Source organism: Uloborus diversus, chromosome 6, assembly GCF_026930045.1.
Source record: "Uloborus diversus isolate 005 chromosome 6, Udiv.v.3.1, whole genome shotgun sequence".
NCBI lineage: Eukaryota > Metazoa > Arthropoda > Arachnida > Araneae > Uloboridae > Uloborus > Uloborus diversus.
In genome coordinates, this window is record NC_072736.1 from 58,866,520 (window position 1) to 58,890,461 (window position 23,942).

Below are 23,942 nucleotides of genomic sequence, written 5' to 3' on the forward strand. Positions count from 1 at the left end.
AGTGGCAACCCCGTTTGTTTCCTGGGAAGGGGATAGAAGGACTTCTGGGTAGCTGAGGCTAAAACTGTGAGAATGACCTGAAACTTTGGAGAAGTAGGACCTACTTCTGTTTTCTGACTCTCCAGAAATCTGTAACTCATAACCTTACAGTTAATTCCTAAAATGATGAAAATAGTTGTAAAAATGCAAGTAAAGTTAATTAAGTTCACCCTTGGTAAACAATTGGCTTGAAAAGTCAACTTTGCCACGCAAATGCGTTACAACATTTTATGTTAATATTTGATAAAAAGACAAGGTGACATCGTTTACTTCTCAATTTATAATCTTAAATAATTTTCTTTGTATTTCTTCTTTTTGTATGTTAAATTTAAAAAAAAAAAAAAAACTTGCATTTATATCTGTCAATAGATTAAAATGTATTGGTTATTCGATAACAAGTGCAACATGTTTATTGGAAGTATTACATGTGTTTAAGTGTCACATGTTAATATAACGTATCCATACATAATCTGTATTTATAGGCGTCATTTAACTGTATACTACTTTAAAAATAATTACTTAGTAAACTATTATGCTATACCACGGTAATGCCCTCCCCCCTCCCACGCAAATGAATTTCCCTTACTTATGTTTTTGTTTCTCATAAAATTTTGTCAGGTGTTGTAGCCATTGAACCAGAATGGCTTCCATGTTTCGCTGCTGCCTCTTGTCATTTCTCCGTTCCAGAGAGCGAGGACCCACCTCCTGCCTACAATGCTGAAAAAGATGCCATTATTTGTGGTGTCAAATCAACATTTGGTAAGGAAATGTCTTATGACTTCTGTTCTGTCACCAGCCATCCCCAATGTGAGATGATCTTAGTTTTCAGTCTATGAGAAGAGCAACGGTTGATTAACTTTCTATAAAGTAATGTTTAAAAAATTAGAAACAGTCTGAGAATTATTTTCATTTCTTTCAAAGTTTTAGACAATGCTGTGTGAATATTTTTTTTTTATTAATACTGAATCTTGAAAATACTATTCTGAAGTTATTTGTGTTAACATTTGTATGCTATTTTTTAAACTTTTGATTCTGTTGTACCTGTGCTCAAAATGAGGAGGCTTTGTGCAACTGCTCCAGCAACTGATCTTGTTTCCTTTGAAATAGTCTACATACTTTTCTATTAAATAAAAAAATATATTTTCTTTGTTAAAATCGTGAAGTGGGAGAAGTAATGATTTTCAGCATTATCTTTCATGTTTTGAAATAGTCTGAAAGTATTGGACAGCTTGTTTTCCTTAATAAAAAATAAAAAAAAAAAGAAAAGAAAGAAAGGAAACCAAATATAGATCACTCACATGTAAGCAGAATAGAAGCTCGAATTTAACATATTACTCTGCCTCATGTTCCTGAACAAACAACATTGTTATAAAGAGCAACTTGCTTTGAGTTTCTTATGTTTATACAACCATATTTGCTGTTTTTTTTTATTGTTGCTGTTTTTGTCATTACAGTGAAACCTCTCTGAGCAGCCACCCTGTCCATTCCGCAAATTTTTGACCGTTGAGAGGGAGTGGCTGCTTTAAAGGGTTTTCGTTTTAGTTACAATATAGTTCTATAACACACAATATAAGCAAGTCTTAATACACAGAATGAAGTTTGAGACCGTTCTAAAAGGGAAATAGTATATTATTTAACTATTGTTTAGTTTTCGAAGAAAGGGTACAATTTGTGACTTAAGTTTTTAATCTTCTCCAACAGTTGTTTTTAAATTGGAATCCAAACTGTTGCTTGTTTCAATTCAAAATGTGTTTCAGTTCAAAATGATAAATAAATTGCTCTAACCAATTTATTGGTCATTGCATCTGAATTTCCGATGCCTTTATTTATTATCCCCAAAATCACTTCAGTTGAAAGTTTAGTTTGGTTGATTACAAAACGCAAATTCATTGTCAGAAGCCAATTTAGTGCCCAAAAGGCATAAAAATGTACTTTCTCAAAAGACGTTAATTACACACAGCAAACTGATTAGTTAACTTAAACCAATCCTAAACAAAAAATTAGATGTGATTGAAAAATGCTTTTTTTTTTTGCAGACTCGTCAACCAGAAGACGTTTTTCTCAGGCCGCAGTGTAATTATCAAAGTTCTACAATGCTGTTTCGTGCTGGAAAGAATTCAAAATCGTACTCTACGTTGATTTTCTGCGTTCATATTGCTCAGAATTTCATTACGTAATTCGTGATTCGTAAAATGATCTCCGATAGTGTTATTTGCAACCCAGATTACACGTACACACTGACCAACTAATGAAATAAACACAAATGGCAATTTTACTCGAAAATTATCACAATTTGTTAAAGGCCAATAAGAGTTCTCCTCTTGGAACTGAAAAGCTGCAGATTAAAAGCAGAAAGTGAATAGATTTTCCTGAAAAATGGAATGGACACATCCACTCGGCGGCCATTCAGAAGGGTTGGGTAGCTGTTGCTAGGGGTGTTTATAACATTAAGTCTATGGGCTAAAAAATCCGTGCCCCAAAAAGTGACCGTTAAGAGAGGTGGCTGCTTAAGACAGGTGGCCGCTCGGAGAGGTTTCACTGTATCATTATGTTGCTATTCAATAAATTACAAAGACTGATCTGCTGAAAACAGTATTTTCCGTTGTAGAGTTTGAGAAAACAGCAAAGATAGTGTTAAGTAACCTGTTTACAAAATGTTGTTGTCATGTATGCAAATATCTGTGCTTTATAGTAAAAGAAGTTAAAGGAGTAGTGTATTTCAGGTACCTGGCAGTGGGAACTTCCCAGTGTCAAAATGGACATGCCACGGAGCCTGGCAAGGTACAGCTGGTTCTGTTTCTTCCTCTTGGATGGAGCTGTTTTCAAGTTCTTCAAAACATACAAATCTCAGTTGCTTTCACACCCATCATACATGCTCAAATCATGGGCCAAGTGAGTTTGCAATTTTATCTCTCTCTCTATCCAGTGATGGTTTTAATGGTTATAATCCATGAAAAATATTCATATTGAATGAATCTTAATTCAAATTTGTTCACTTACAATCAGAGCCCCATGCATTGGATTTCCATTTATTTAACAACTCGATTCATTTTCGAAAATTCCCCTGATTGATCCATGCATGAGTAACTCTGCCCTTGTATCTCAGAAAATATCAATGTACAGAATTTTTAATTTTGTATATTGATCAAGGTAACTTTATTTCCATAATTGACCAATTTTATGGAAAAAAAATTGTCTAAATTTTCACAAAAGTAAGTCAAGATTTTCTTTAGTACCGATGCTTTACTTAGACATCTACTGACAGACAGGGCACAGTTTCCAAATAGGCAGAGTAGGCAGCTGCCTAGGGCGGCAAAATTTACTTAAATGACTTTTTTCTACTATTCTTGAAATTGAAATAGGGTAACTGCACCAGTAACAAACATGCTTAAGACATCGCTCTCAGATTAACTCAACTTTCTAAGCCTTTTAATGTATTAAGGCTTTTAAAACTATTTTTCTCTCATGGAACTACATCTCATCTAACATTTGGATGCTTCTGAATCCTTTGGTGAAAAGTTCACCAATACAACCGAAAGTTGCGAGAGAACTTCAGTCAGTTCTCTCGCGACTTTCGGTTTTGTTGGTGAACTTTTTGCACTGATGAAGAGTCTCCATTGTAGCCTTGAAATAGCTATATGCTGTATTTTCTTCAGAATTTGTGCTTTATTTACATTGGTTCTTCACTTTTTTAATCATGTGACCACAATTTCTTGATCCCCTCCCCCTCCATTTTATTTCTTTAACTATTCATGTATTAAATTAAAAAAAAAAAAATCTTTACAGAGACTGTATTTGTTTTGGATCTTAAATTCAATGCCTTTTGAAACGCTTCCGTATTTTAGAATTTTTGTTTTTACCGGAAATGATTTCAGTTTCAAATTTTAAGGTGGAATATCCTCTACTTCTATTTAGAAATCTACTCAGTCAGTACTCTGTTGTTATGTTTTGACAAGCATAAAACTTTGAATAATTATTTATAAATAAGATATTAGAGAGATATTTAGAATGGTATGAACTTTGATATTTAAAAGATTTTTCTTTTCAAAAAATCTTTAGCATATTAAAGGCAAGATTCTTCAAACCGAACCTAGCCTTAAAAAAATCCGCCTGGTTTTTATTTGGGCAGGCATAACCTAAGCTTGAAAAAACCTATAACCTACTATCTCAGCAAAGTGGGTTTTTCACAATTTTCTACATTTTGAAACATTTACTTCAGAAAAAAACTAAATATTGATCAATACCTGGTCCAGAAGTAGACATCTTGCTTTCTGAACCCTATATCAAATATTAGAAATTTAAGCTGCATTATAGCCCCCCCCCCCTTTTCTTTTGTTGAAGTACACTTGTTCGACTAAAATAAGCAATTATTATTTCGATCAAATTCCAAGATTGTTTTTTTTTTTAATTGTGGAGGTAAAATGCTTTGATTAATTGGGCATCTCTTTTTTAACAGAATCTCAGTGCAAGGTTTTTAAGAGAAAAAGTCAGATTCAAAAAGTCAATTTTGATCGCCCCTCTCTTAAAATTCGCCCTTACTCGAAATAACTTCGATGTAAGAAAAAAAAAGGTACACTGTGTTCCAAAATTTTAAAAAAAAAACAGATTGTTTTGCTTTTGATAAATTAAATGCCGAACGTATTTTATTCCAATTCACATTTGTTTACCAAACCTCCCCTCAGGTGTTAGCTATATTTTGCTTGAACGTTACTGCACAAAGGGGCTGAAAAGACTTTTGCAAAAGGTGCCGATCAGGCTCGGCGTGGGTCTGCCTGCATATAATGTCCAATTCGTAATTTTCAGCATACCTTTTCAGAATAATTCTTCTGCTTTGTCATAAAAGCACCCCTGGTGTATTCTTTATATTTGAGCGGGGGAGGGTGCAGCAGATTTCAAGTCCACCTAGTGTCAGGGAACTAAATTCGGTTCTGCCAGCAGGAACAAGTGATCAAAGCATTTGTCTCCATCTGGAAACTCTGCAGTGTAGAAGAGATCTTCCTTGGAATATATAACGTTAAGGCATTTGAATCCAAAAAAGACAAGAGAGAAGCAGGCCCAGTTGCCATTAAGGCCCATACTGCATGTATGAGGTGTTAATCCAAAACCTTGCAAAGATCAGAGTTCTGCCAGAAAGTCATGCTCTCCGATAATGTTAAGCACAGGGCAATCTGTCCTTCAAATTTAAAAAAATACTAAATAATCTAAATCCATGAAGGGTAGCTCTTCGTTCCCCAAAAGACTCCGAAGGTAGCTTTGGTTGGAAGGTTTTTTTGTTTAAAACAATCAATAAAATCAATACAATATGTTTGGTGACATATTGGGGTATGATACAAGAATGGCTGACTTTCGCGTATGCTACACTGTGCTCTACTGCAACTCTTTTGTCTTTTTTTTCACATACTCTTAAGCTTACAAATGATTTTTAATAAACTTTTCAGACTGGTGCCTCGTGTTCGTTTCCTACTACAGGCTGTAATCACCAAGGAAATTGATTCCAAATGTGCGCTTAAAGAAGCTTGGAAAAAAGACAAGAAATGTAAGTTGATTTGATAATATCCTTTAATATAACTTTTTAGTCACTTAAGATCATGTTTGAGCATTGGTGTTTCGTAATTCATATACTTGGTGTGATAAAACAAAATGTATTTTGTTAATCTCCATTTAAATAACCCACAAGCTGCCTCATGTCTGGTAATACTAGAGCTTCATTGATGCCCTTGACCAAATTCTAAATTTTTCAGATCTTTTACGTGAATTCCTTGAATGGTTACCTGAAGACAAACATTTAGAAGTGGAGTGCAGTTGGCCGCCAAGCACTTAATTAAATTTGTAAAAAGATATTGTAAATAAAATTTTATGTTCTTAAGCCTTTTGTGTAGTATTTTAATTTACAAAAATGAATGACCTTTTTCAATGCAAAGATGAAATTCTTTCCATGATCTGATATGAGTTTCAGAAAATGAAGTTTTGAACAATTGCTATTTATTAGTAAACTAATATTATCATTTAACTCACAACTTAAAAAGAAAAAGTTTAAATTGAGGAGATTGGAATGAAACTATCCTCGTATTGGTTACAATTTAAGTGACATATGAGGTATTAGTCCGGTCAATTTAGACAATGGAAATAACAAAAATTCCGGGAAAGCTGAATTTTTGTAGAGACCTTGGGTTTAGCATTACAAATAAAGTGCCAAAAGTCCCCGTCGATCCCATGTGCGCTAAAAAAGTTATTCGGGGTCAAAGGTCAAAATTTTAGGTTTTTTGGATTTTTCTCAAAAACGTTAAATTTTATCGAAAAGTACCTCAGACCAAAGTTGTAGATCTCAAAATTCTCTATAAAAATGGTCCTCATGATTTTTTCTCCAAGACCAAATCATTTCCCAGATTTTGCTTACTCTCAAAAGACATCCAGTCATTTACAGAATTCCCTCTACACGCATGTCCTTGAATAACATCTGGCTATTCTAGTCCATGTGGCATCGTTCACATACCCAGGGGTGCCCAACCCACTAAGGGCAAAGGTGCACTCCCCTCATCATCGCAGAGATCCCCCCAAAAGCAAGCCTCCCCCCCAATGAAAAAATACCCCTCAAAACAATCTCCCTAAAAATTTCGATTGTGCGGTCTGGGCCATGACCCCCTCCTAGGTGGGCACCCCTGACGTACCTCCTTCTTTTTGAGTTAAACGTGCAGTTCGAGTGAATAAACGTATTTATTACAAGCGTCTACTGTTGTTTGTGCTGATCAATATTTAAGAAAAATGTCACAATTTTGCTTTATTTACAATAAACTTTGGACTGAAAGTGAAACTGTTGTGCTGGGCAGTCGTGGAATGCCAACTTTAATCGATGCAAGTGTCGGGAGAAGTTATAAGAATGCTGATTATTTAAGAAGTCAAAAGTCCGTTACAAGTCACGTGGATTGCAGAAAATCATACACCCGGAAAAGTTCAATCTCTGCAGCAAAGTGAGGATGAACAGGCCAGTACTTCAAAAGTAAGTCCTTCTCGTACTGTAGCGCGATTAAGTGAATTTGAATCCAGCTTTTGTTTTTAAAAACACTGCTTATTTTGTGGCTGTGAAGTGGATGAGGAGGCTGAGAAGAAGAAAGCGCAGAATTATCGCAGAAAAATTCATAAAGCATCGACTAAATCATACTCAAAATTAAAACGTGCAAGGGCAGCTTTTGACACACATCAGAACGATCTTTAGCTAACTTTAAAAGGGATTCTTTGAATGCAAGTGTAGAAAATTTATGAATTTTTCTGCGATAATTCTGCGTTTTGTTCTTCTCAGCCTCTTCATCCGCTTCCTCGAAACAAAATAAGCAGTGTTTTTTGCAACAAAAACTGGATTCAGATTCACTTAATCCCGCTCTAGTACGAGGTGGGCTTACTTTTGAAGTACTGGCCATGTTCATTAGGGTGGATTGAAGAAAATCAAAATCTGATAAATGCTAAGTAATAGCCCGGAAAAGTTGCCTTTTGTAGAGATATTTGGTTATGCAAAAGGATTTTGACCGCAAAAAATATCTTGAGGTGTCGCTCGCGCCTTGAAATTGACCATAAATGCATAGAAACTGGAAAAAGTTATAATAATTTCATCAAATATCAAAATTTGATAAATTTGATGTTATCGCTCTTAAGAGCAGACTTTTTGTGTAGATTACACATTGCATAAGATCATTTTAATAATAAACTGTATTTTAAAGTTCCACACATGTTTTGAATCTTGAATTTGACCAATATAGGTCAGACTAGAATAATACCGTGTTGTTCCATACTTAGAGAAAAAATATTAGAAGTTATGATTTGTAAAAGCTCGCTTTCATATTAATTAATTCTTACATAGATACGGAAAAAATAAGTAATAAAAGCATTTCTTACCTAGTAAAAAAAAATGTTAATTCTCCACTTAGCCCATAACTTTGGCTCAAAATGTCAAATTTACCTATGATAGAGAACAAAGGTTAAGTATAAAAATTTAAAAAAAAAAAAATGTGGCTTGCAACAGCCCACATAAGTCACCCTTTGAAACAAAAGACGTTAAGAAATTTTAATGGGTTTTGAGCCCTCAAACTGTAACCACATTGATTACAGTAAAACATGCGTGCGAGTTGAACTATTTTACTTCTCATATTTTCATTCTTGATTGAAATTGTGGCTTGATGGTATTGTGGCTTAAAATTTCCAGATTCTAATCTGACTCGAATAAATCCATCCCTTTTGGTTAGACAACAAACTGTACCTGACATTTCTTTTTCTTATTTTACCTATCGTCTCACTGCTTTAGTATGACATGTGAGGTTTTGAAAACCATACTACTCAGTAGGTACACCATCAAGCAATTTCTTTCAAAGTTTTATCAGAAATCCCCTTTTTGAAAGAGGGAGCTGGCGAGTTTTATCAGTTCTGCTTATCGATGAGCTCATAGTAGTCTCTCAGCTTCAAAATTGAAATCTGGAATTATACATGTTCATTGTCTATCTTCGAACTGGTCGTCGTAATCCATCTCAAAACAAGTTCTCTGATGATGTTCATCCGCAATGCCTAGTGTTATATTTTTTAGATTCTCAAAGTAACCAGTTTGCAGAACGAGAGCTGATAATCGAAACAGAGTACGATGGCAAGTTTGAAGAAAATTTACAATTCCAGACTTCAACTTGAGTTCTTTGATAAGCAGAAGTGGTAAAACTCGGTTCATCTTATTAAAAAAAGGAATATCAGATAAAACTTTGAAAGAAATGGTGCTTGAGGGCATAACTACTGAATTATATGATTTCCAATACCTCACGTTATACTAAGCAGTGAGATGATGCGCAAAATTAGATGAAGCAGCGTCAACCACGGTTTGTTGTCTAACCAAGAGAGATATGGATTACTTAGAGTCAGATTAGAATCCAGAAATCTTACCCACAATGTATCACTAAGGCCAAACATTGTCAGGAGTCAAGATAATAATGCGACTCTCCAGCCAAACTGTTTTATTGTATGAAATGTGGTTACAGTTTGAGAGCTCAAAAAACATTTAAAGGGGGGCTGTTTTGAGGAGTATTTTTCTCGGTTTTTGGAGGGGGCTGTTGCTTTTAAAGGGGGGGGGCTCCATGATATTGAGGGGTGCGCCCATGCCCTTAGTGGGTTGGGCACCCCTGGGTATGTGAACGACGCCACACGGACTAGAATAGCCAGATGTTATTCAAGGCCATGCGAGTAGAGGGGATTCTGTAAATGACTGGCTGTCTTTTGAGAGTACGCAATATCTGGGAAATGGCTTGGTCTTGAAGAAAAATCATGAGGACCATTTTTATAGAGAATTTTGAGATCTACAACTTTGGTCTGAGGTACTTTTCGATAAAACTTACCGTTTTTGATAAAAATCCAAAAAACCTAAAATTTTGACCTTTGACCCCGAATAACTTTTTTAGCGCACATGGGATCGACGGGGACTTTTGGCACCTTATTTGTAATGCTAAACCCAAGGTCTCTGCAAAAATTTAGCTTTCCCGGAATTTTTGTTATTTGATCGCTATTTTTATGTCTAAATTGACCGGGCTATATTGAGAAGCAAAGGGATGCAAGTGGCAAAATTAAAAATTTGGAAATAACCATAGTAGCCCTGGTAGGTGCTGCTGTACAGCATGATTTAGGAGAAAATTTCAATGAAAGCCTACTTAGGATCTGATCTTTAAACGTGTTTAACTTGAAACTTAAAATAGTCCACTTGCATCCCTTTGCTTCTCACTGCCTCATATGTCAATCCATGATGCCTCATTATTATATCAGGAAATATGTGAAGAAAAATCAAAAATGAATGACAAGTAAGAGGAGGAGGAGGAAGAAGAGAGGAAAAAATTTAGAGAGAGAGATAATTGCATGGTTTAATTGTTGCCTCTATTCTATGAGAATAATATTTGCTCTTTGATTTCTTGTAGAGTTATTACTTTCAATAACTTCAAATGAATGTGGATTCTTATATGCTTAAATATTCAGAAAATCTGGATTTGTGTTTGACATTTTCAGCACTGTCAAGGGATTAACAGATGACCTATTAGACAAATGCTGCAACAAAAGCATTAGGAAACAAAAAAAAATTCTTCCAGAACTAGACGGTCTACATTCCTTTATACCACGGTTTCTCAACATTTTTTGACTTGTAGTCTATTTATAAGCTTTAAAATTTCGTGATCCCCCTGGTATAAGCTATGTATCAATTCAAGAAAAGCTCACAATCTTGTTTGCATCATGCATGGGAAAATCCGCATTTGCAGTGGTCTCATAAATATTCCAGTAGATCAAATCTGATACATTGAATCGACTACAGCAAACAGAAAGACTGCTGCCTAAAAATTAAAATGATGTACTGATGTGGAATTTGCTGACTGACAATTGTGAAAGAATGTAGAGAACAATAGAGCAGGAGGGCTACCGCCCCCCCCCCTTGAAAATCAGAACTTTCTTGCTTTTAGTATCAATATTAGACAAATCAATCATCCTCATCAATATTAGACAAATGCCATATTAGGGACAAATATGCTGCTCATTTATTAACAGCCTATGTAGATGCTGTAAATTTAAATCCAAATAACCTTATGATCAATCGTACATCCCTTAAGAGAGCAAGAGAAAATCTTCGAGAGGTAAAATCAGATTTCATGAATTTAAATTTAGATTTTTTAGTTATTCCCTGGGATACAGATACAGATGTAACTGGAAAAAAACGCCGATAGGCTTACCATGATAGCTTCAGTTCCCAATGTTGAACAGCTACTCAGAATTTCTGAGATATTTCTTCACTTGTATATGATATCTTAGATGATTTCTCTTTATTGTTAACTGTTCAAGCTGTATTGTTTTATACAGCGGCTTACAATACCGGTCGTATAAATTGTGCATGTAATGTTTTAGGGCAAAAGCTGAACGGTGATATATTGCATTTGTATTGCTATCATCATGCACTTGAAATCGGACTATAGAGTGTCTTTAAAGAAGTTCTTGCCTTTCTTAGTTCTAGACTCGATATTCCATTATTTAAGCGCTTCAAAATTCAAAAAGTACACATACCTCTTAAATTCTAAAAGAAGAATTTGTTGAAAGGTTGTGTAAAGCAGAGTTCTTTCTTTTAAACCAATGGAGAAAGCGATTGCATTCAACTCCCGCCCTTAATCGCTTATTACTAAACAACACAATGACATAAGTTCACGCAATTTAAATTTAGGAAGAGCCTTAGTAAACATATCAGCAATTTGTTTATCAGTAGAAACATATTCAATGTATATATTTTCAACATTCAAAATATTTCTAATAAATTTTAACTTAACATCAATATGTTTCAATCTACCAGAACTATTTTCATTAGTTATACATTTGATTACAGACTGATTATCTTCATATATGACAATGTTATTTACAGTAAGAAATTCACATGCAATATTTTTATAATACACTAGATCTAATAAAGACTTACCAACTGCAAGTACCTCAGCTTCAGTAGAAGAAACAGCTATTGAACTTTGTTTCTTCACGCTCCATAAAATTGGACACTTTTTATAAAAAATAACGTAACCTGAAACTGATTTGCGATCACGCGGATCTGATGCCCAATCTGAATCAACATACATAGATAAATCTGCATTAGAGTCACAACACTTACTATACACAATTTTATAATCCGATGTACCTTTTAAATAGCGTAAAATTCTTTTAAGTCCGTTCCAAGCCGATTATGTTGGATTCTCCTGCAATTGACTGAGACAGTTCACAGCGAACAGTATATCGGGTCGTGTTGTCATCGCAAGATACAATAAAGATCCAACTAGTTCACGGTAAGGTCCTTTGAAGATAGTTCCTTCCTCAAAGTCAGCTGGAGTTGACTTTGCTTCTAAAGGTGTTGCACTCGGCTTGCACTTACTCATGTTAAATCTCTTCAATAGTTTAAGAATATACTCCTTTTGATCTAGCACTAATTTAGTAGAAGTAAATTCCACACGAATTCCTAAAAACTCAGAAGCTGGTTCGAGTTTGGACATCTGAAATTCATTTTGAAGAAGTTTAATCACAATCATTATTTCTGAAACATCTGATCCAGCCAGGGGCGCCAACTTGCAAAAATTATTGAGGGGGCTAGGCATCACCGGGGCTTAGGGGGTTATGTACTTCCACGGAGGTCCCCCCCCCCCCCCCCCCAATAAAGGTCAGATTTTTGTTCCTTGAAAATGCCAATTTACATAATTTCTGGTGTGTATAATTTAAACAAACAAATGTGATATGGCGTTTTCAAAGTAAAACAATCTAAAAATTGGTTTACAAATTTTCTGTTTCAACTAGATCATGTCACTTGTCTTAGTAAGAGACATTTTTTTGTTAATTTTTACGGGGAGTCGTGCAGTGCCGTAGCTAGGCATTGAAAAAGGTAGGGCACTTGACTTGCATAGAAGGGCACACCCAGAGACGCGGACTAAAAAAAATATATTGTGTGTGTGGGGGGGGGGGGGCATACCGGAGGGTCTTGCAGCGGGAAATTTTCTAAAATTGAGATGAAAAATAGTGAGTTTTAAAGCATTTCAAAATTATATAATGAACATTAAAACCTCGAAAACTCGACAAGCCTGAAACATTTTTTGGCTTTGAAAAAAGGAATAAATAAATACAAACATGCACAGTATTTTTTGTAAAAAGGTAATTTAATTTACACATGTTTTTTAAGACCAGTTTTTTTTTTTCATTAATGATTTTGGCTAACATACTCATATGTAAACGCGAGTCTCTCAATGTCTAGGTCATTTTTGAAAAGCAGTTGATTTTTCAAAATTTGTTTCACCTCTGTTTAACAAAAGCAAGCACTCTTGTTCAACTGCAATAACCTGTGGGAGTTCAGTTGATGTAAACCGCCCAATAATGCAAGATTGCGCCATTTCGCAAACCTCATCAATGTATTGCCTTGTAGTGCTTTGGGATTTCCTATTCCTATTCAGAGTCACAACTGACTACAACTGTATTTATGTCGAGGACTGCATACTAAGTGCCTTGCCTCCATTATTTTATATACCGATAGATGGCAGCACCATCACCGGTTTGAACAGTTAATGAGAATTTAGAACTAGTTCAGGAGCTAATAGCTACCTGGTGCACCCCCAGAGGTATTGTTTCACTTGGAGGACATTGAGACCACGATTATATTTAACGTCGCCCAGTCCCCTTTAATGACGACGGTGGATCTTCGACCATCGAGGTTCGAACTCAGGACCCTCCGGCGCCGAATCCGACACTTTACCGATCGGGTTACCACGGCCCCTTTGGGATTTTGAAAGTGTGCGGTGAGCTGGTTTCGTTGTTTTCATACTTCTTTGGTATACGTCGATTCTGAGAAAACGAAGGATGTTGAATTTGTTCATTTTGTGAAGGTTTTTCTTTTAAACACAATACCCAAAAGTATTCAAAACTACTACGCCTCTCATTTAATATACAAATCAAACCCTCGTATATTTTTTCCAGATCAGCAACACTTAGCTGAGCGCGTCGCATCGCTGCCCACCAGCAACTGACTTGACCAGTAAGATCGCGCACTGGGACAAATTCTAAGTGTGCTTGCAGCACCGTAACACTATCATTATTCACACCACTCGTTTTCAGTTAACCTGCTTACTACCGCAATAATTATTTGTTTTAACTTGTTACTGAATGTATTTTAAAAGAAAAGCTATCTTCAAAGAAAGAAAATAAAAGTAAAATTTATGAGTTTAGAAAGCATAATATAACTAATAATTTTCATGATTTATTGGGGGGGGGGGGCTCTGCCCCCTCAAAAATATTTTTGAGGGGGCTTGGGCCCCCTCAGGCCCCATGGAGTCGGCGCCACTGGATCCAGCGATAAGAATATCATCAACATATAAACAAATTATTATTTTTCTTCCATTCACAATTCTGATGAAAATACACGGTTCCGAGTTTAACTGCTTAAAATTAATTTTTAACATAAATTGCGAAAATCTGAAGAACTATTGTCTAGGAGCTTGTTTTAATCCGTATAAACTTTTATTTAATTTGCATACTCTGCCAGATGAATCGTTGAATCCTTGCGGTTGTTCCATAAAAACAATTTCTTGCAACTCACCATTCAGAAAAGCTGTTTTCACATCCATCACATAAGCCTTTAAATCCTCTTGAAGAATCGAAACAAGAACTAATCGTAAACAAGGCATCCCAATGACTGGCGAATAAGTTTGTACGTATTCCTTCTGCTGGTCTCCACTTGCGCAAAGTCTGGCTTTGAGAGTTCCGTCTCTTTTCTTCCTAAACACCCACTTACACTTTATGGGGGTCGCGTTATCAGGGAGATCTACCAGTTCCCAAGTTTTGTTTATCTGGATGGAGCGCAATTGTTCCCCCATCGCGACTTTCCACTGGGCTTGTTGTTCTTCCGGTAGTTTTGAGATGTCATAAAAGGTCAACGTCTCTTCTGACGTGTACATTGCTTCATATCGTTCTGGCTTTTTACTTTTTCTTTCTGATCGTCGGGGTGCAGCTGCGGGCGTTTTGGTTTCGTTTTCTCCTAACTCTTTATTTACATTTCTGTCGTGTTTTTCCTCGTCATTTTCTTCTCTTTTCGGGAGCTCGTCTGGTGAATTACTCCTATCTAGCACATATACTTTATTTTCATTGAAGCGAACATTACGTGACACAATAACTCTGTGCGTATCAGGATCCATTAATCGATATCCCATGCTAGAATATCCAATGAAGATCATTCGTTTAGATTTCGGATCTAATTTTTGTCTGCGAGTATCAGGAATTTTGGCATAAGCATCACAAACAAATAATTTTATTTGATTTAAATCCGGTTTCTGGGAATATTTTAGTTCAAAGGGTGACATTTCATTTATGCTTGAACTAGGGATTCTGTTAGGAATATATGCTGCAACTTGAGTAGCACATTCCCAACAGTTCTTAGGTAAATTTGCATCATATAAAAGTGCACGGGCTTCATCAAAAAGTGATCTGTTCATCCGCTCTGAAATTCCGTTCAATTCGTGAGTATAAGGGGGGCAGAGATCTATCGTAACTCCAAGTTTATTTGCTATCACTTTAAGTTCACCTGAAACATATTCCTGGGCATTACCACAACGATTTTTTCGAACGCTTTCATTCAATTTGAGAAACTTTTTGATTTCCACGGAAACATCACTTTTCTTTTTAAGAAGACGAACTTCACAAAAACGAGAATAATCATCAACTAATGTTAACACATACCTTTCACCCGCTTGAGTTGATGGGTTGACCGGACCGCATAGATCAGAATGGATTGTCATCATGGGAGCTTTTTCTCTTCTTCGGTTTCCTATTCCTATAGGGTTCGCGGACTGCTTCGCTAACACACAGTTTTCACAAAATTTATCGCTTATTGGTAATCCTAGTTTGCTCAGAACATGGTTTCCGGAGTGTCCTAACCTGCGATGCCACAGTTCACCTCCATCTTTTTCCGCAACAAAGGAGTTTAAAATGAAGGGAACAAAATCACTTGCATATTGACCTTTTCAATTCAGTTTGCACAAAACGAAGTTTGTACTTCCCTTTTCAATAACTGCTTCGTCATTTTTGAAGCTCACAGTGTATCCAGCTTTTTGTATCTGTTTCACTGAAATGAGGTTTCCATTTAGTTCTGAAACATATAACACATCTTTCAGTAGGATCTCCTGCACACCGTCACCTAATACACCGCGAATAGTTCCTATTCCTTTTACTTCCAGTTTACTGGTTTTTGCAGCGCATGACACAGTTCCTGAGGATGGTTTTAACTCCTCAAACCATTCCCGATGTGCACACATATGAGCTGTAGATCCGCTATCTACTATAAATGACCGATGTTCTACTTCGCCAACAACGAAAGTCACTGCAACTGCTCCATCCTTTGATGATGTATTTTTTCTGTCTGGACTGTGCAATTCCTCTTAAAATGTCCTTTTCTTCCGCACTGGTAGCAAACTATGTGCCCTGTTTTGCGACACTTGTTACACACTACCCGATGATTTGTAGAAAAGGCTGCACCATTCGATGACTCTGTTTTCCAAGATTTGGGCTCCGAGACTCGACGATCTCTCATCAGCGCTTCAGCATCCAGAAGACGACCGCAAACAAACTCTAAAGTCAAGTTCTCCGAAGGCTGATTTTCTATTGCAGATTTCGATGCGTCATACTCTACTGGAAGAGACATCAAAAGATAGACAATACTGTCCATGTCACTCACTTTCACGCCACACGATTTCAGTTGGGTAACGAGCCTGTTCACTTTATCAATATGCTCCTGCATGGATGAGCCCTTTTTCATTTTCAAAGTTGAAAGTCTCTTTCTAACCAATATCTGACTGACCGCTCCTTCTCGAACATAGATCGATTTCAATTTTGTAATTACTTCAGAACAAGTCTTTTCTTCCGAAAGCGAAACTAAGACTTTATCACTAAGAAATGATAACATCAAGGCATAGGCCTTCTTACTCGCTAAAAGTTCATTAGCTTTCGAAGAATCCGCTTCACGTTCCAAATACACCTCTAAATTCTTTGCTGCGAAAACCGCTTCCATTCTCCTGCACCACAGAGAGAAATTCCTTCCGTCAAAAGGCTCAACGGAATATTTTATCTCGTCCCCCATGTTACTCCGCTACTGCAGTTTAGCTGGGTGAAACTTAGAACTAACCACGCTCTGCTGTTAAAAGGTTGTGTAAAGCAGAGTTCTTTCTTTTAAACCAATGGAGAAAGCGATTACATTCAACAGAATTTGATGACATATTATTGTTCGTAGAAAGCGGAATTAAGAAATATTACAGAGAATTCTCATAACGTGTAATAATATTTCTTGGTGAAGTCCTCCCTCCTACAGGGATAGGTTTTCGGCAACATGGAATTTATCTGTGAGCCAGATGGGTGGCAAAAGGAATTTATTGTTTGAATATTTATATATTTAGGAAACAATTTAAATTGACCTTACTTGAAGAGAATGCCCGTAAATGCTGTTTTACAGTTAAATGTTGTATGAAGATGTAGTTTTTCGCAGCAACTCATTTTAGGCCTTTTAAATTAATATAAAGTCTAGTGTCTAAAATAATCTGCAGCGTACAAAATGATGACAAACATGCAGCAGAAGCAGTGATTGAAAAATTCATAAATCACTTATGGTACTTAGCGGATGAACTAGTAGCTTTGTCCGTATTGGATGAAGGAATTAACTTTGAAGATAAGAATAGACTACTTCAAAAAACATTTGCTGAATAGGAAGACGTGTCTGATGAATGTATAAAAAATTTCAGATAACAGTAAATGATTTGGAATACTTTCTTAGTAAAGATCTTCCTCTTTATAGAATCAATTACAAGTCAATAAAACTGTTTGATAAGTTACAAACACTAAAAGATGTTTTCCTATTTCATCCTGCTTTATGGCAAAATGAAGGCAGCTATTTAAAGGGAAGAGATATCGTTGAAATGCTGAAAGTTGTGAATGATACAACTGAAAGAGGAGCACGATTAATCGAAGAACTTCACAATCAATTTACCAAATATGAGTCACAAAGCAATTTAGTATTTTACAGACAGTGCAAGACTATCGGGAAAAAAAATGCACACGATTGAGATACATTGAGAAAAGCGTACGATTAAGGCGCTACGATTAAGGTTTCTAAAGCGTACGATTAAAGCGTACGATTAAAGTTTCTAAAGCACTATTTCATTAATATTCAGCGTAAAATCTTTAGACGATATGAAGTAATTAAAAAGATTAATTTTAGTGCTACCTCGCTGTAAAAATATTTTGCAAACATAGGAGAAACGATGTATGGGGTCTGAACAGGGGCGGCGTTTCAGCATTTCATTTGGGGGGTCGAGTTTCTTAAATATTAATTACCTCAGTATGGAACAAAACACATATTGGCTAACAGCAAGTAATCATGATATGGGTTTAGAATTAATACAAATTAGTGTTCAAAAGCAATTAAAATTTTTGTGACAAAATTTGTAATTTATTTTATAATATCTTGTCATACAAAGTATCTTGATATTACAGTTTTCATCTTTTAATAAAGTTTTGATGCTTGATCTTTAAAATACGGAAGAACAGAAAATCTGGTTACTAATCCAGCAATGCCCATCAGTGTCATGCTTTTTTTTAGTAAGTTTTTTTTTGTCTCTATTGTACCTCGAAAATAATTCTCTATTTTCCTCAGACACGAAAATGATTTTTTTTCTACTAGCTGAACTGATTGGAATAGTTGAAAAATAATTGAAGTAACAAAGTTACGTATGAAAACATACGTTTCACATCTTGCTCGTTAAAATCACCCTGGTAACTTTAAAAATTGTTATGGTCTTCATTTTTCATCATTGAACAGTCTAGTCTAATCTCTAAACAATTCTTCTTGCCTCATGCTGTAAATTTTACTCATAATTGAAACATTTTATTTTTTGTTTTCAATATCCAATCCAGATAATAGAGAGCTAACAATACAGGAAAATGTTTAACATCAAATCTTGTGTTAATTTTATTAGAAACTGATTCTATTATTTTATACAATATGTTAAATCAATATGCATTTTGGTCACCGCTTCTAAACTCATTTGAATATTCTTTGCAGTTTTTTAAATTATCTTGGAGCAAGAAATTTTTTTGAAATGATCCACGCTTGGTTGAAATTTACATCTGCGTTAGATTTATTAATAGTTTCAATTATATATAGTAGCTTGAACTGAAGCTTAAACATTCCAAAAATTAAGTTTAACTGATTGAAAATGTTTTGATAGAGTAAGGCATTGTTCAAAAACTCTCCACAATACAAACAAAGCGAATAAGCATTCAAACGAAGACGTGTTAAACAGTAGCTTTTTCATTATTGAAAGAGTCGTTTTCCAAAATCACTGCTTTGAAATTATCGAAGAGGGTCTTTATGGTTTTAAAGACCATCTTGTGTTGTCTCTTGAAGACCCTCTTGTGTCACTTCGAGATTGAATAGTTAAAGGGCCCCCAGGAAAGATATTTGTTGATGTGATATATATTTTTTTTTTCAAAAATAGTATATATTTTTGAGAAGTATAATATAAAATCATACTATGCATTTAGTAGCTGAAATGTGTTTCTGGAAAAAGAAAATGGTGGTGAACACTCATTAAATAGACACACTTAAAATATGAGCATAACAATGAATGTAAAATACCAAGGCATTTATTGTGAAAATCATGCAGCCACACCATTGCACGGGCCTCATAACCATAATTACACAGAGCACACAAGAATGAAATATTTAGCCAATATGAGGAAAGTCTTTAGTTAAAATTAACCATGATTCTTCATCAGTTTTTTCTGTTCTGAAAGGGCCGGTAAAGGATTGATGAGTTTCTAATAAATCATTCAAAAAACGAAAAACACTCGCTCATGTTTGGAAATGTGTCAAGTTTCATCAATAATTACGGAGAACCAGCAAGATTCTTTTTTCATGAACATTGTTTTGCGATTTACGTAAATTGAAGTTGCTCATTGTTTATCACTCCTCTAAAAAAATTTGGGGGTGCGACCGCCCCCTCTTGACCCCCTTATTTGCCGCCCCTGGGTCTGAAGTAAAAACTCGAAGATTTGTGCGAAAATTATCAAAAGTGTTAAAGTTTAACGGATTAGGGGCACGTGTTATTATTGACCGATCGAGTTCAAATTTTGCACCGATTACTTTTCATTATAGTGTCACAAAACTAGGGGGCGTCACTTGTTGAATTCCGAAAAAAAAAAAAAAAATTCCCATATAAATAAGGACCACCCTAATATATATATATATATATATATATATATATATATATATTGCTATTTTTTAAAAAATCTTAAAAGCATTGTTAAATGCATATCCATGTACTTCTTACTTTAAGATATCAATCTTTAATAGCGAAAAGTAAATAAAATTAATTACAAAAGGAGCGAACTCACCAAAAGTCGAGATATTGCTTGGGGGGGGGGGTGAACCGATGTTCAGACCTTGGTCAAAAGTTTATCAATCTCATGCCATGATTTTAGCACATATTGCCAATCCTAATGTAGGGTTTTATATGCATGCAGGGACAGTTATGACCCTTCCCTAGAAGATAAATTCTGGTTGGTACTAGTGGTTTTCCTTCATAATCGAGCAATGGGAATCCAAAACAAGATTATTATTATTATTTTATTTTTTTTTTTATTTCCGAATGAAATACAGTACATTTTTTCCAATTCTGAGAACTCGTGGAACGAGCAAAAGCATTCAGATTATGAAGGTGTTCATTGCATAGGTACTCTGGATGATAGATTTTTATTCACTGGGACCATCAAGATGTGTTCAGATAGAGAGTCCTCTGTACTAAGACAGTTATCTATCGATTTAAATATTCTTAAACCAATCGCATTGAAAAAAATCTCATGTGGACCCCCGGGTTCTTTTCACGCGTTTAAAACTTGTTTTAAAAATGCAAAATAATGGGTGCGTGATGGAGTAGCGTCACTACTGGGAGACGAGAGGAGAGGTCTGCCCTCGGGGAGGGAGGGGGGGGGGACACTCAAAACATATTTAACAGTTCATGAAAAATATAAATGCTTCATTTCTGAATTTTCCCCTAAATATATCTTACATATCAAACTTCCACGAAAACGGACCATAGTATTGCGTAAAGGGGGCAGTTACATATGCGTCTAGGGCAAATTTAGCTTAAAATGCATTTATAATTTATACCTGTGTTTTAACGTTACCTTTTGTCATACCAAAAAAAAAAAAAAATTCTTTCTGAAAATTGCACGAACTTCATGTTTACATAAAACATTAAAAGTTTTTTTTTTTTTTGGAAGAGATGGGGGGTGACACTACAAATTCCCTCCCCAATTAACACCACTGCTAGAAGCCATTGGCTGAGTGTACTCATGTACACGTATTAAAATGAAAACCTTTTAAATGCATAATTTTTAGACACTTTGTTACACATATAAAAATAAAGTAAACATGGAGAAAACCACTTTCAGAACATGAATGGTTTTGTTAGCCTTTCTCAGAAAATAAAAGTTAGAATGTTTGAGAAAAAAAATCTCATGATGAAACATTTAAGAACTGGAACACTTTCGTAGGCGAGTGTAATCTAAATCGCTTTATCACTGACCTACGCCTTTTGTTTTTATTTTATAAAGTTCAACTTTACCTAATATCTTAGCTTAGAATACTTTCCTAACAACCTGTCACGTATATCTTTTTCTAACTCATCAATCAGATATATTTCCTTTTACTTTTCTGAAAATTTTACGCCGAAGGTGTCTAAAAATGGTTATCGTGATGTTCTTTTTTTCTTCGTAAAAAGACTTATTTAGAATTCAATGACATTTTAATGTTTTTGAAGCTTGTTGAAATTCAAGGAGTCGGGTGAGACAAACGGTTATGAGTTTTGACAAACTCATGTTTACAACAGCCTGTTAGAAGATTTAAGTCAAGTTTCTTGATTTTATAATTTTCTGCTTTCTCAGTGCGGGGGGGGGGGGGGGGAGGGGAGGGAAATTTTCGTATTTTAAACTTTTTTCATTATTTATTGTAATGATTTTTTTTTTTTTTTTTGTTTCTCTTTATGTTTTTTTTTTTTTTTTTTTTTTTTTTTTTTGAGATTTAAACATGCACGATTTTTGGCTTGGTGATGTGCAGGGGCGGAATGGGTCCCCCAAGAGAGCACCAACCTTTACTACCAAAGGACGAAAAGAAAAAAGAAAACAAAGAAACTGGGGTTCAAGGTTGAAAAAAAAAATCGAAGGCTCACAGGTTTTAATTGCGAAAGAAAAAAATCGAAGGCACACAGATTTGAGGGCATAAAAAAAGAAGGGGCACAGAAATAAATAAATAAATAAATACGAAGACGCACAGTGCACAGAGGGCGTTCGAGGGAGCAACGGCCCGCCGACCGATGAGTCAGCGGGCCAGTCCGTACCTGGTGATGTGCCTCCTATAGTGTTTCCCCGAAGATGAGACCCGGCCTTATATTGAATTTAGTTGCAAAATATACGTTAGAGCTTACTTTCAGGGAATGCCTATTTTTAGACATAATAATTAATCTTGGTTCGTGCACCAAAAAAAGAAAAAAGAAAAGAAAGAAAGAAAAAAAATCAGGATCACAAGAAATACATTTATTTAAATTTTAGATGCTTATTCAAGTTTATGCTTGTTCAAGTGCAATACATTTTATATTTATTCAAGTTCAATACATTTTATGCTTATTCGAGCTCAATACATTTATTCTCGTTTGATTAATGTTCAAAAATGGACAAAATTTTAAAAACAAGCATGTCTTAGAGCGCAGATTCAAGGGGATCATGACCTTCCCTAAAAGCGACCTTCAGTTTCGACAAATCATAGGGGTTGCCATAGAGCCCTTATTTATGCCCAAATATAACACTTCTACCCTCTTATCTGATTTCTGTATCAAGATGTTAGGCCTTTTGAATGACAATCTTAATTCTTAGCTAAATTTTATTGTAGGGGTGCAACTTATATTAAAAAAAAAAAAAAAAAAAACTTGGGCTGGGGCTTATTTTTTTGGTTAGGTTTTATTTTCGGAAAAACACGGTTTAGTTTTTATTTTTCTTCTATTTTTCGTAATTTTATAACTCATTTGAAATTTAATTTCATAAAAAGTCATAGGCGTGAGGTAGAAATACTTAATAGAAATGACTTTCAGGGAACAATTACCTGCTGTAAAAAGATTTGAGGAGTACGCACTCTCTAGAAAAGTAACAAAAGTGCTTGACACGGGGACGGAGGGGGGGGGGGGACTTTACAACTAACTTACTAAAGAAAATGACTTCTGGAACTACTGATGTACACAAAAGAATTTCAGTGCATTTAGAGCTTGGAGTGTAGATGCAAAGTCACTTAAAAACAAACTTGCGAACAATAATGTTGTTGAAATCAGTTACAAAAACTTGAAGAAAAGTGCTCAAAAAATATATTTTTGATTAAATATTAGGAAGACTAGAAAGTAATGCCGCCCCCCCCCTTTCCCGAAACTAATATTTTTTAAATAAAAGTTTGTATTTTTTATAAATCATGTAACTGCCCTCGTTAATAACCTTTTGCCAACTAGTTAAAACTTTTTCAATCCTGGATTGATAAAAAAAATATTCCATTTTGGATTAAAATGTCTCATGATAGCATTTTCCGCAGTCTTACAATTTTTCGAATTTTTTTGTCACATAGTGCACAATAATGAGAAATGAGAAATCAGAAGGCGTAATGTCGGCAGAGTAGATTCCAGCGATTGTCAGCAGAAAAGGGGTAATTCTAGCATATCACGCATCCATTATCCCTTGTTTGTACAAGACCACATTCCCCAAGAGAAACTCTGTAAAAATAATGACTTGCGATGGGTTGCCTCACCTACCCTACTCTCCTGATATTGCACTGTCTGATTTCCTTTCATTCCGACCGCTGTATGACAAAAATCTTGAAAATGTGGCTAATATTCAAAGTGCACGCTAGATGGCAAAAAGGTTTTTGATAACGAAAGTAATCATGATGAATCAAAATTTAATCCTTACAAAAAATTATTCGTTTGACAAATACGGCGTTACTTTCCAACCCTTCTAACCCCACTTCGTCCTGCCCATAGACTAATAATAAGAGTAGACCGAGCTATGGCAACCCTTTGGCTGCTCATAAACCAAACCATGTGACTGGTGGATATCCTAGCAACAGCAGGCGTTGATCGTAGCAGACGATCAACGTCCGCGAGAAATAAAATAAAAAGAATTGATGGAACACGGAAGAATGATCTTTTATGGAGTCCAATTTGTAAATTTGTTATTCTAAGTTGTAAATATTTTGTTAATATAGTGAGTTTTTCGTTTAGATCGTATTGAGCATTTTCTTTAGTCAATTTCAA

General features: G+C 35.3%; 1 protein-coding gene across 1 annotated transcript in view; it reads left to right on the forward strand.

Moving 5' to 3' along the window:
- The window catches only part of LOC129224665 (probable ATP-dependent RNA helicase DHX37), a 63,021-nt gene extending 57,116 nt beyond the window's left edge, over positions 1 to 5,905 (forward strand). Inside the window, exons 23-26 of the mRNA XM_054859205.1 lie at positions 658 to 798; positions 2,763 to 2,931; positions 5,478 to 5,575; positions 5,781 to 5,905. Of these exons, the coding sequence (XP_054715180.1) occupies positions 658 to 798; positions 2,763 to 2,931; positions 5,478 to 5,575; positions 5,781 to 5,860 (488 nt within the window). The 3' untranslated portion in view covers positions 5,861 to 5,905. The remainder of the gene's footprint in view (positions 1 to 657; positions 799 to 2,762; positions 2,932 to 5,477; positions 5,576 to 5,780) is intronic.
- Positions 5,906 to 23,942: the final 18,037 nt, after the last annotated feature.